This window comes from Canis lupus, chromosome 27 (genome assembly GCF_011100685.1).
Source record: "Canis lupus familiaris isolate Mischka breed German Shepherd chromosome 27, alternate assembly UU_Cfam_GSD_1.0, whole genome shotgun sequence".
In the NCBI taxonomy this organism is placed as follows: domain Eukaryota; kingdom Metazoa; phylum Chordata; class Mammalia; order Carnivora; family Canidae; genus Canis; species Canis lupus.
This window is the reverse complement of record NC_049248.1, coordinates 35,990,382-36,004,671: the sequence shown is the minus strand read 5'-3', so window position 1 is coordinate 36,004,671 and position 14,290 is coordinate 35,990,382. Positions and strand designations below refer to the sequence as shown.

The 14,290-nt window shown below is 34.9% G+C and overlaps 1 protein-coding gene across 4 annotated transcripts in view; it reads left to right on the top strand.

Annotated features, from left to right (window-relative positions):
• Nucleotides 1-14,290, top strand: part of ADAMTS20 (ADAM metallopeptidase with thrombospondin type 1 motif 20) — a 162,947-nt gene that overhangs the window by 53,514 nt on the left and 95,143 nt on the right. For all 4 annotated transcript variants that reach the window (XM_038577378.1, XM_038577379.1, XM_038577380.1 and 1 more), the window contains exons 8-11: nt 5,248-5,353; nt 7,214-7,360; nt 9,678-9,819; nt 11,231-11,335. In XM_038577378.1, the coding sequence (XP_038433306.1) occupies nt 5,248-5,353; nt 7,214-7,360; nt 9,678-9,819; nt 11,231-11,335 (500 nt within the window). The remainder of the gene's footprint in view (nt 1-5,247; nt 5,354-7,213; nt 7,361-9,677; nt 9,820-11,230; nt 11,336-14,290) is intronic.

The following is a 14,290-nucleotide window of genomic DNA, read 5'->3' as shown; positions in this document are numbered from 1 at the left end:
TGGCTCAGTGGTTAAGTGTCTGCCTTTGGCTCAGGTCGTGATTCTGAGGTCCTGGTAGGATTCCCACATCGGGCTCCCTGCAAGGAACCTACTTCACCCTCTGCCTATGTCTCTGCCTCCTTCTCTGTCTCTCATGAATAAAAAAAATAAAATCTTAAAAAAAAAAAAAACACCCTTCTGTAACTCAAAGTCTAAACATATCCTGTTTTCTTATAAACATTTAAAAATTGGTCCTTTCATGTTTAAATTTCTAAACCATTTGGGATAAAACTAGATACAGACCTAGTTTTGTTCCTTTTCTATTTAGATAGTTTCCTCAGACCATACATCGAATAGTTCACTTCCTTTACTTAGTAACTGCAGTCTCCTAAAAATTTTATATTTGCATGAGTGTCTGCAAATCATTCTTCCATTCCATTAATTACTTTCCTAGTTTATGTACCAATTCTACTCTACCAGTTGACCTTTGAACAACATGGTTTGAGCTGCGCAGGTCAAATTATACAGAGACTAACACATAGATTGTTTCACTCAGTACAGCATTGTAAATCTATTTTATTTATTATTTTCTTTAGCTTTATTGTAAGAATTCAATGTATAATTCATACACAAAACATGTGTCAGTAATTCTTTTATTTTAAGGCTTCTGGTCAGCTGTTGGCCATTATGGTTTTGGGAGTCAAAAGTTATATCCTTTTTCACTGCACAGGGTTGGTGTCCCTAATTCCCATGTTGTTCAAGAATCAATTGTATTTTAATTTTTGTAGCCCTGTAATAAATCCTACTAATTGGCAGGGTATATAACTTTACCTTATTTTTGGCAACAGTATTTTAGCTATTCTTAGACTTTGTTTTTCCATAAAAAAATTTTAGATCTGCATTTCAACTCATTATAAAACATTATCTGTCCATTTATGTAGATCTTTTTAAATGTCTTTCAGTAATACATGTTTTCTTTCATGCTAGTCATACACAAATTTTGTTAGACTTTTTTATTGTAAAGAGCATAGAATACTGATTAATAGAAATGCAATAGACTATTTTGTTTATTGATTTTAATTCTAGCCACTGATTCATCACTCAAAATCTCATGGACACTCATATCATTTGTGAATTATGGCAATTATCCTTACTTTTCAATAATTTTTTTCTTTAGGGAATACTAATAAAGTTACACTGTTAAGAATATTTGCCATAGGTTCTTGGCAGAAAATTTAATCCTAAGTATTGAGTCCTAAAAAGCATGTTTCCTTCCTTTTTCTAATTTTAGTATAATTATCACACAATATTAGGTTCACTTGTACCTTATAGTTAGTCAACATTTACATATACATTGTGAAATGCTTACTGTGATAAGCTATTATATATCAGCACAGTTATTAAGTTATTATAGTATTATTGGCTTATTCCCTATGCTGTACTTTATATTTCTGTGATTTATTTTATAAATGGAAGTTTGTACTTTTTAATCCCCTTCACCTTTTTCACCCACTCCCTACCCTCCATGGCAACTACCAGTTTGTTCTCCGTATTGATCAAACTGGTTGGTTGCTTGTTTTGTAGATTTCACATATAAGTAAAATTAAATGGTGTTTTGTAGATTTCACATATAAGTAAAATTAAATAGTGTTTGTATTTCTCTGACTTACCTTACTTAGCATAAATACTCTAAATCCATCTGTGTTATCACAAATGACAAGATTTCATTCTTTTTTATGGTTGAATAATCTATTGTATACTTATATATCACATCTTCTTTATCCATTCATCTATCAGTAATCTTAGCAATTAGGTAGTTTCCATATCTTGGCTATTGTAAATAATGTTGCAGTGAACATAGGAATGCATATATCTTTTCAAATTAGTGTTTTTGTTTTCAGGTAAATAGCCAAAAACGGAATTGCTGGATCACATAATCTTTCTATTTCTAGTTTTTTGAGGGAACGATTCCATACTGTCTTCCATAGTGGTGCACCAATTTACATTCCCACCAACAAGCTAACCATTTTAATCACATACAGATCCATGGAAATATGTTTTGTATATGATTAAAGACCCAACTCAAAATATGCCCATAAACAGGCAAGAACAAAAACAAATCAAAGTGAATATATAACATCATGGCACCAAGCAGCTAATTGATGGTTTGTACCTAAATTCACTCAAGCTAATATGGGGTTCTATAAAAGTGGTCAGAAAAAAAAAAATATATATGTATATATATATATATATAAAAGTGGTCAGAGATAGAATAAAGTAGCTTGGGCCCAAATCTGATACAGGCTCCCTATTTTTAGAAGTTCAAGAAGCTGCACAGAGTCACCCAATCTAGCCATTTTAAAGAAGGAAAACCGGACAGCCTGGGTGTCTCAGTGGTTTAGCACTGCCTTCAGCCTAGGGTGTGATCCTGGAAACCCGGGATCGAGTCCCACGTCAGGCTCCCTGCATGGAGCCTGCTTCTTCCTCTGCCTGTGTCTCTGCCTCTCTCTCTCTCTCTCTCTCTGTCTCTCATGAATAAATAAATAAAATCTTAAAAAAAAAAAAAAGGAAAACCATTTTCAACATGCTTTTCAAAAAGGGTTCAAAGACTGGGCAATGATATCTACAAAAGATAATAGATAGCAGGATACTTAGTGATTTTTCCACATGTTTTAGATGACAAAATACTAATCCTTGTGTTAATACAAATTGTACAGCCTTGAGCACGTGACTTGTACTCATCTATGAAACTGAAAGTTACTCTTAGCTTCATAGATTTGCTATGAAGAATAAATGAGTTCTATCACATAAAACCTTACAATAGTATAACATACATAATAAACCCAGGTCAGCTCTCATTATCATTACACTAATAAATGATTTCAGGGGCATCTAGATGGCTCAGTTAAGTATCCAACTAATTTCAAAAAGTTAAATTATTCATTAGGATTACATATTACTAACAGACATGACAATGTTATTATGGATACGAATCTCAGAAGACATACAAATGGAACAAATATATGAAAAATGCACAAAATCACTAGTTAGGGAAGTGTAAATCAAAATCACACTCCACATCTGTTAGAATAATGGTCATCAAAAAGACCAGAGGTATGGGACACCTGGGTGGCTCAGTCAGTTAAGCATCTGACTTTGATTTTGGCTCAGGTCATAATCTCAGGGTTCTGAGATTGAGCCCCATATTGGGCTCCACTCTGGGCATGGAGCCTGCTTAAGATTTTCTGTCTCCCTCTGCCCCTCCCTACCATTCCCTCCCTTTCTCCTCCTCTTCCTAAAAAAAAAAATAATAATAATTTTTAAAGCTTTCAGATATGGAAGAACAAGGCTGGAGGTTTCATAATCCCAGATTTCAAATTATACTACAAAACTACAGTAATCAAGAGAGTATGGCACTGACACAAAAAGACACATAGTGAAAAGAACAGGGCAGGTTAGCTTGGAATATATTCATCTTTAAGCATGAAACATAAAATTTGATGATAGTCAATATTTTTTTTGAAATATCTATGTAGTCTTAGAAATGAATATATGGAAATTGAGCCACTTAACAGATTGAAAAGACTAAAGAAGGCGCAGGAATAGCAAGATATTCAATAAAAATGTGTTTAGTTTTAACCTCTACTAAAGGAGAAATATAAAATTGACCAAAACTGTCTAAAAAATGGCACATAAAGTAAGAAGTCATACTTTAGTAGAACATTAATTCTTGCATACTTGGGAGAGCAGACTGTTAAATAATCTTTCTCGTTTTTTTCCTTGCTCATTTTTTACTTTGATTCTAATTAAGAAAATGTTATTTGGGGGGATCTTTGCCCAAGCAATGCCTTTGGCTATGGGTTCAGAAAGAGAGCAAATACTTTTGTTTATTAAGGAAAGAAGTATTGGTAATTGAACATGTTCATCTGAATTTTTCTGGCATTTTTAGATTCCTCAGTTCAGTGTTTTTTAAAGCACGAGAAAACATTTCTCATTGTTAGGAAATTACCATAATATTAGGAAAATGTGCATGCTTTTAAGTTTTATAAATGAAAGAATACAGAGGAGTATAGATCTAAAGCACAGTAGTTAATACAGGTCTACTGTATATTAAGAACTTTCTAAATGCAAAAACTTTACAGTAAGCAACTGGTTATATATGAAAAATTCTGCTTTTTTATGAAAGGGATTGTCCTTAGGAGAGCAGATAACTTACAATAAAATTCTGAAGAATAATAGCAAAAACTATGCCATCACGGTAAATAAATGTCAACTGAGTTGATGGACTATGGATTGTTGTAAGGAACACTTATTTTCAATTTCTTATTCTGGATTATATCAGCTCTTTCAGCAGCAAGTTGGCATTGCGTGATGTTCTTCATATTAAAGAGTGAATAGATCTTAATAGGATACATTTTCTAAACATTTACAAAATTATTGGGTACCTTTAATATGTCAATAATTTTATTTAACACATTTTAGATGCCAGGTGCTATTCTGTGCAGTTAACATATAATCACTCATTTAATTAAAGCTGAATAATTGTATGCTGCCTCAAAACTTTAAATAGTAAAGCAAATTCATTAATTTATAGTGTTCTGTGGTATCTTCTATATTAGTTCTTTTACCAACTTTCATTGATTTGTCTAGTCTCTACGCTAATGTTGCCTAAAACCTCATCCTTCCTATAACAAACTTTTTTTCCTCTTTTTAAAAAATTGTTATTTAGGGATCCCTGGGTGGCACAGCGGTTTGGCGCCTGCCTTTGGCCCAGGGCGCGATCCTGGAGACCCAGGATCGAATCCCACGTCAGGCTCCCGGTGCATGGAGCCTGCTTCTCCCTCTGCCTATGTCTCTGCCTCTCTCTCTCTCTCTCTCTCTCTCTCTCTGTGACTATCATAAATAAATAAAAATTAAAAAAAAAAAGATTTAAAAAAAAATAAAAAATTGTTATTTAAATTCAATTTGCGAACATCCTCTTCCTTTTTTTTTTTTTTTTTTTTTTTTTTTTTTTTTTTTTTAAGAATTGTTCACCCCATATTTTGGTTTATTTTCTTCAGTAAAAGAATCCAAGAATTGGCTTAGAAAGATTTCAGCTGCAGATAAATCATTCTATTCTTGTTTCCTTCACCTTATAAAATATTTGTGATATTAATAGCCAACTCTGTATCCATTTCTAAGTAGTATTGCCAATAGTAAAAGCTTTAAAATTTAGTTCTTTATAATTTGATACTTCCCATTTTGAAATACAAACATGAAATTTTTCAGGTTTAGCAGAGTTAGGTACCCTATGTGATCCTTTACGGAGCTGCTCTATTAGTGAAGAAAATGGACTCAGCGCTGCCTTTACCATCGCCCACGAGCTCGGGCATGTGTAAGTACCTTCTGCTACCTCAGTGATGTGCTTTCTATTAATCATTGCACAGAATGCCTACAATTCCATCTTCAATTGAGTAATTAGCAGCTTTATGTCTTTAAAAATATTGTTAGTGTAATTTTCATCCCTGAAATGCTAACTCTGGCTCTTTTGTGATCTGTTAGGTCAGACAGGCTGCACAGATCAACAGACTAAGCAAAGAACTAGAACTTGGGAATTTTTATTTCATTTACTGTATTGGATTACATGACCAGCACTTCTGGCCTCTATCCCTTGTTATCCCATACATGACCAGGTACTGTCCTCTTCCATCTTATGGGAGGGCCTGCAGGGGCTTCTGGTTCTGGGGAACTCCCAATAATATTTGTAATACCAACTCACTTGTTGCTCTTATAGCTCAGAGCCCCAGCAGAGAATGTGGCATGTGGGAATTTCTTAATCATTAAGAGATTTTTTTAAAAGTTATTTCTCCAGCTTCATAGTTGTTGTTTTTTGGTTTTGTTTTTTGTTTTTTGTTTGTACAAATGAAGGGTTCTATCTGTTCCTGCATTATTAAAAATTCTACTGGGGTTCTATGCTCTAAGAATGCAGGCCATGATTCCCCGTGATAGCCTCGGAGCTCCCATGGAAAGTCAGAAACCCCTACAAACTCATCCTCTGAAAGGTTTCCATATGTGTACCCCCAGCATTCTTGGGATTTCTTGTTTATACGCTAATAAGGAATTGAGGCTAGAGTTGCCTCTTTTAGTTTCACTACATTTTCTTTCCCTGGTCATGCCTTATATCATTAGGGTATCCAACAGGAATAATTTCAAGTGGAAATCATTTTTATTGAACTAGTGCCTCTTCAGTTCCCTTTTAGCACCGTTATGTTTCAGGATTATCAGCAAGGTGTACACTCCAATTGTTTGAGTGAGGGAGAGATGGGATCAGGAGCTTACCTGAGGGCCGTAGATGCATTGCAGTAACATCTGGAAAGTACTGTTAGCTGATTTCCAAGGCTACTAACTAATGGAAAACTGTTCTCGCAGAGACTGCCATCTTAGACATTTATTTTCTTCCTGAAAAACTCTTTGGGTGTCTTTAGAATATGGGTAGGTAGCTTAATTGAAAGACTGATTTTTAAGTACAAATCTCAGCAGGCAAAGAGCTGAGTTAGGTGGATTCAGTGTTCCTTCTAAATGCAAGTTCATACTTAGGTCCTCAAAAGAATGCATAGGCTCTGCTGCTGGCCAGCTAATTATCTAAAATCCTTGATCTTACAAAGATTTGGTTGCCCTTTAGGAAGGTTTTTGTTATTCCAGTTCTATCAGTAATCACTGAGTATAGACTGGAAACAGTACGTAGCCTGTTTCGTGTAAAACAGACGGATGCTATAGAATGATAAAGAATTAGGGGTTCTTTTCTATCAAGAAATTTAAAAAAAAAAAAGAAAAGAAAAGAAATTTTGATACTGTAGTAAATAGTCAGTGATCTACAAATGAGTGTGGTATCGCTTTTATGTAATCTACCTACACACCTCTTAGGATATGCATGCTGAAACCTGCAAGTATTTATGTGAATGTTATATCCATATTGTGATGAGGTGAGCCAGAGTCAACATATTTTGATTCTTTAGACTCAAGCTACCAAGTCAACAGACTGTGCTGCTGATCAAAGTTATAATCTAGTGTTTCTCAGATCATGTGCTTCTAAACATGAAGATAGCCCTGGTTTTACAGTGCCCAAAGGGAGAGATCAAGAGTATAAGTTTTAATATGATTGGATTTATTTGTCTTTTACCTTATAAGAGATCTGTTACTAATGTTGTATTCATATTTTCATATTCTTTTTTTAAGTGTTTATTTTCATTTTTAGATTTAATGTTCCACATGATGATAGTTTTAAATGTAAGGAAACTGGAAGTAAACATCAATATCATGTAATGGCTCCAACTTTAAATTACCACACAAGTCCTTGGACCTGGTCAAAATGTAGTCAGAAATATATCACTGAATTCCTAGAGTAAGTCTGAAATTATATTACTTTAGTTAAATGAAACATTTATTAGACTATAGAATTTGAAATTCATTTGTTCTTTTAAAGTGGTTCAATTTCTGTTTAGTTTTTCTGTTTAAATTTAAGAGTGTTCTTTATACAAATGCATTTTTAAAAATAAGAAAAGGGTTGTATATACATACTTCTAAAATATTTTGGGGGCAGCCCCAGTGGCTCAGTGGTTTAGCACTGCTTTCAGCCCAGGGTGTGATTCTAGAGACCCGGGATCGAGTCCCACGTCAGGCTCCCTGCATGGAGCCTGCTTCTCCCTCTGCCTATCTCTCTCTCTCTCTCACTCTCTCTCTGTGTCTCTCATGAATAAATAAATAAAATTTTTTTAAAAAATAAAATATTTAGGAAGGGGGCAGGTCAGAGGCTAGCTTTGCCTTTCTTTTTCTTTCTCTATTTCTCTCTCTCTCTCTCTCTCTCCCCCTCCCTCCCTCCCTCCCTCCCTTCCACTTTTTTTTTTTTTTTTTAAAACAGTAAAACAGTTTAGGTGCTCTATTAGGAAAACTTTTCAAGGAAAGCCCTACTGAGATTCACACTTCGTGTGTGTGTGTGTGTGTGTGTGTGTGTGTGTGTGTGTGTGTTTCAATTTTTTCAGAAGCTACTGAATAATATTTTGAGAGGAGTTTGAGAGGCTCATGTTTGAGGTGCCTTTGAAGGACAGACAATAGCTGATGTCAAACTATGAATCTTTGAAGTAGCTTAGTACAACCAGAGAGGTCTGGCATCTATATGTTTACATGTTCTTTTGGAAGATTTTCCTAGGTTTGAAGAGAAGAAGCAGATCCAGATTTTTCTTGTCTCATCTCTCCACCTTCCACTAGGCTTCTTAATTCCCACTTTTATCCAAGTGGTGTTTCTGTCCTATTTATTGACAGTTGCTAAAAGGCAAGGCCAAACTCTTTCCAAGTAATTTTTTTTTTGGTATAAATGAAGTATTCTTTTTTTTTCTACATATTCTAATCACCAATCTATGCACTTTCTAGTTACCTCTCTTTATGAGAACTATGAGAATAAATGAAAGCATGCTTTGGATTATATGTTCATAAATATAATCCAAAGTTATCAGTGATTATTCTTGTTTGGAGAGTTGATTTAAAAGCATAATACACAGTTGCTGATCTATATGTGATTGCATATAGCTTTGTTCAATGGCCAATTGAGATGCTGATTAAAAATACCAGTAAATGTCCTTATTTTTGAAAGGGGGTAATGGGATTCTCTCCATGGGAATTAAAAAAAAATATGTATGTGCTCGTTTTTTTCCCCTAAAGTTTATATGTTCAGTTTTGGACAAAATTTAATGTCTTTCTAGCCAGTAAAAAATTGTAGATTTCTAAATTATGGCAATGGAACGATCGTTTCTATTTTTTTTTTTAAAGATTTTATTCATGAGCGACACAGATTGAGAGAGGCAGAGGGAGAAGCAGGCTCCATGCAGGGAGCCCGATGTAGGACTTGATCCCGGGACCGCAGGATCATGCCCTGAGCCAAAGGCAGATGCCCAACCACTGAGTCACCCAGGCGTCCCTCATTTCTATTTTTTTCGAAACAAAATGTTTTTAACCCAATTGGGATGATGGGACATTTTCAGTTTCCTGTACACTAGACACTGCATTACAAGCTAAGAGTAATAAACACTCATTTCCTCTGCTGTTTACTACTTTTCTAAGTCCTTTATATGTATATGTATGTGTATACACACACACACACTTTAATAGAAACTTATAAGGTGAATAGTGTCACTGTTATTATAGGTGAAGAGACTCAGGGAAGTTGTCCACAGCCATGCATCCTGGGAAGCACTAGAACCAAAACGCAAACTCTAGCCCTTTAAAGTGGAAACAAAATAACGCTTTCTGAAATTCCCTTGTTTTGTTATATAGAACTTTAAATGTACTTTCCTAAATTATTTGAAAACTTTTTAACATCTTGATGATTTGGGCATTAAATATAAGGCATTTCTATTGGGCAACAAAATAGATCAAAAGTGTAGTGTGATTATATGAATAGGTTTCATAAAATTATATTCTGATTAGTTTGTCACTGTTCTTTTTAAAAATTGTATCTTCAAAGCTATTGTAGTATTCAAACGAGAACAAACACGTTAAAAGTCCTTTGTGAATTGTGAGGTTTTCTTCCTGACTTTGATATGCATTGGTTTTTAAATTATGAAAAGAAATATTGATACTCTTTTTGAAAGTGTAGAACACAGAAAATGTGATAAAGAATTTTATGCATCGACATCTGTTAACGATATTTTCGGTCATTGGCACAGTACTGGTCATGGGGAATGCCTCCTTGACAGACCAAATGGAAGAATTTATGATCTATCTTCACAACCTCCTGGATTAATGTATGATGTAAACAAGCAGTGTGAACTTATGTTTGGTCCTGGATCACAAGTGTGTCCATACTTGGTAAGAAAAATTCTATCCTTTTTTTTTTTTTTTTTTAAGACTACCATAAAGTTACAGTTAGAATATGTTTCAAAAATATACATTTATTCTCTTGAACAGAAGGTGAACTGTGTATTTTAGAAGTTAGTAAGTCTTAGAGAAATTTGCCGTTTGCCAGAAAGCGGTTAAAAAAAAGGGAAAGTAAAATTTAGTGAGTACTTATTATGTGTTCTGTACTGTGTTAAGTACTTAATTATTTTCATTAACTCTCACAAAATCCTATGTGAAGTACTCCCCATTTAGAAAATAGACACTGAGAGGTTATTGAAAATGAAAAGCATTCAAATATTTATGTTCAAATGCTATTTTTTTTTGGGTGGGTGATAAAATTGAAATGTCTTGATAATGAGTTATATTAAAAGCCCCGGGAATCCAAATAGACTACATTTTAATTTACATAGATTTGAATCCAAAGAAATGAAATGTAGGGCCTGTTGTTATCGTTAAACTCTATAACTTTGAGGATATTTCATAGGTTAGATACACTCCTAGGTTGTGAGGATCATTGCACCAGGAATACAACTTCATTCACTCATTGAAATATATATCCCCAGTGTTCTATTCAGGATTTGTCATAAACTAAATCTCGAATGAATGAATGAATGAAAGAAAGGAAGAAAGAAAGAAATCTAACAGTGAGTGCAAAGATAGGCAAAGCATATTCCACATAGTAATATTGTTTTTAAAATCTTTGAATAAAAAATGTTAATAAGCTTTTAAATATCCACTAAGGAGGAGGGGAAGATTTAACTTAATTTTTTTGTTCAAGATACATTTCTTTTTTACCTGATTTATACACTAAATAAACTTTGAATTTAAATTCAGAAAAAGAAGAGAATTATCTTGGGTATAGCTCCTGTGAACCTCTGTGGATTTTATTTCTCGTGAAAACTTGAGAACCCTTTGTTCAGAAGTTGAAAGTATGCATTATATTCACAAAGTAGGAAACCAGTATACATTATACAGTATTTCTATGCACATTATTCATACATTCTATCATCGTATCAAAAGAGGCTTTTGGAAACTCCTTGTGAATAACATTTTACAACAAAAAGTCCTTTAGAAAAATATCTTGCAAAGAGAAATGTTTCCCATAATTTTGAATATTTCCACTCTAATTTCTCTCTCTCGTTGTTCAATGTATGATGAAAATCTAAAACTAAACATTGCCATTTTATATGTTTAGAGATAAATTGATGATAGAACTTAGTAAAGATTTTTTTTTTTTTTTTTTTTTTTTGCTGATTATTTCTACCTCTGACCATGAAACTGTGACATATGTAAGATCAATGTAGAAACCAATGCATTACACTAGATTGATCTGGTGGACATAGTGTTGGTTTACTCTTGTTTGCTTTATGTTACCATGCAGAAGCAGTGCAGGCGTCTCTGGTGCACTAGTGCAGAAGGAGTACACAAGGGCTGTCGCACTCAACACATGCCCCTGGCAGATGGAACACACTGTGGTCCTGGGATGGTAGGTTTCCTCGGAGGGTGAATCTTGTGTCAAGAGATTATCCAAGGATGTGATGGCTCTGCATTTCCACACTCTTCATTATTTCTCAGCTTTTGCTCTGCTAGTGGAGCAGTGTTGCCATGTTAGTTTGATGTAGTACATAGTCAAGTGAATTAAATTTTTAATTTTACCCTTCCCCCCCCTAAGATCTAGCAGATGAATGTTAAAATCATATAGGTAACTACATGGATAGTTATCTGACTATGTTATAGACTTGTTAACAATGAGTATAACATAAAGGTCCTAATATTTCAGCAATCTCCCCAAATTCAAGGATGCTACCATTGTATACATTTTCTCCCATAAAATTCAATTAAGTATGATTAAACATTTTAAGTGGCTGCTTCAGATACTTATTGGTTGTAAATATCTTAAAATATACCTCTAAAATTGCCTAAACATCCTACATTTTTACCATTCTAACATCAGCACAGACTAATCTACATTTGCACGTGATGCTGAGTGACAGGGTTCACCAAAATAGACATGTAAGGATGAAGTCCGGTTCTTGGTGCTTCAAGATGAAGGCAAGCTTCTTTGGCCTTGGTAGCCAATGTTGTCTGCACTGAGGAAGTTTAGTCTGTTCATGGCTTCTCTGAGGTACCACAGCACAAATGGAGCACTTGGCTTAGTGATACGTTGGCCAGTGCTGCTTCTTTTGTTAACTTCACACTGGGCACAAGTAGAAACTTTTGGGATGGGTTGAGTAGCTGACCTTGTGCTTTATCAGCTGTTGCTTACTGAACGTTTATACCAGCTACTGCCCTTCTCTCTGATGCCTTCCATCAAAAGGCATGTGTTTTCCATGAATATAACTTGTATCACAAATGAATTGAATATTAACATTGTATTTGGGACTTCAGCAGTTTTTTTTTTTGTATATGTATTTTTTTTATTGGAGTTCAGTTTGCCAGCATATAGTATAACAACCCAGTACTCATGCCATCAAGTGCTCCCCTCAGTGCCTGTCACCCAGTCACCCCATCCCCCCACCTACCTCCCCTTCCACTACCCCTTGTTCGTTTCCCAGAGTTAGGAGTCTCTCATGTTTTGTCATCCTCTTTGATTTTTCCCACTCATTTTCTCTCCTTTCCCCTATAATTCCTTTCACTATTTTTTATATTGCCCGTATGAGTGAAACCATATGATTGTCTTTCTCCGATTGACGTACTTCACTCAGCATAATACCTTCCAGTTCCATCCACATTAAAGCAAATGGTGGGTATTCGTCGTTTCTAATGGCTGAGTAATATTCCATTGTATACATAGACCACACCTTCTTTTATCCATTCATCTATTGATGGACACCGAGGCTCCTTCTACAGTTTGGCTATTGTGGACATTGCTGCTATAAACATTGGGGTGCAGGTGTGCCAGCGTTTCACTACATCTGTATCTTTGGGGTAAATCCCCAGCAGTACCAGCAGTTTCTGTAGTAGCTGAAGTACTCTGTGAAATGGTTGAGCACCCCAATTATTTTAGGACCAAAATTCTAGTGGAATTCTTCAGGTCATGGTTTGGAGCTAAAACTAAATTTTACAGTTTGATCTTTAATATGTGTAATCATTTTAAACTCTTGCAAGTACGTGTGAAAGTTCCAGTTGCTCTGCATTTCTTGCCAATTTTTGATATTATTAATTCTTTAACAAGATGATAGCCGTTTTAGGTACAAAATAAGATATTGTAGTTTTAGTTTGTATTATCCTGATTATTGTCAATATTGAGCATCTTTTCATGTGCTCACTAGCTATTTGAATAATTTCCCAGCGAGGTGGTTTGAAGGGTATAGGTTTGTTGGAATTCAAGGCAAACATGTTGAGATACTGGGTCCTATGTTAAAGCTTATGTAGATTAAAAGCAGAAATGCCATTTGGGGTAGCAACATGTGGATCATGATAGCTGTAAACTCGTTTTTTTAAATTAAAACAAATGAGCTCCTATGCAATAGCCATTTTCATTATTCAGTAGACCTTTTATTCAAGAGAAATTTTAAATAGATGTCCTGTGTTTTGCCTTAACATTCTTAGTCACTTATCTTGTGACTATCTTACATGTAAGACTATCTTTTTAATACTTAAAGTGGTAATAAATCCATTTGTGTGAAAATATGGTAGGACTCACCTGACAATAACTTAATTTAGGATACGGTGAACAATATAACATTCTATCTTCTTCATTCTTGGATTTATCAGAAATAGTGCCTCAAGGATTATTTGAAATGTTCCTGGAAGATGCATATAGTACATTCTATTCTGAGATTTTTGTTCACTTCTAATATGAGTTTCTCATTTTGAATGATTTGTTGTTCTAATGGGGGGCACAAAGCTTTTTTCTTGCTAATAAACTTGGTTATAGGATTCATTCATTCAACAGACCTGTCAAGGGCCCACTATATGTCAGGCAATATTCGAGGTGCTTAGAGTACATCAGTGAACAAAAAGAGAGAAGATCCCTGCCCTCAGGGAGCTTACATTCTAGGGGCAGACTACAATATTATAAACAATATAATACTACCATAAAGCTAATAAGTGCCAAGAAAATTAGAGCAAGAAAAGAACTGGAAGTTTTGTGTTACAAGAGGGCAGATTGCAATTTAAAATGTAGTCATCAAAGTAGATATTTTAAAAAAAATTTTTTTAAAGACTTTATTTATTGAGATACACAGAGAGAGAGAGGCAGAGAGAGAAGCAGGCACCATGCAGAGAGCCTGACATGGGACTCAATCCAGGGTCTCCAGGATCACACCTGGGCTGCAGGCGGCGCTAAACCGCTGCGCCACTGGGGCTGCCCCATCAAAGTAGATCTTACAGGAAGTTGCCTAATGAGCTGTCTTAAAGTATGAGAATTAGCTATGGAGGATATGGTGAAGTGAGCTCCAGGCAAAGTGAAACAGGTAAGCTTGACCTTGTGGCTGGG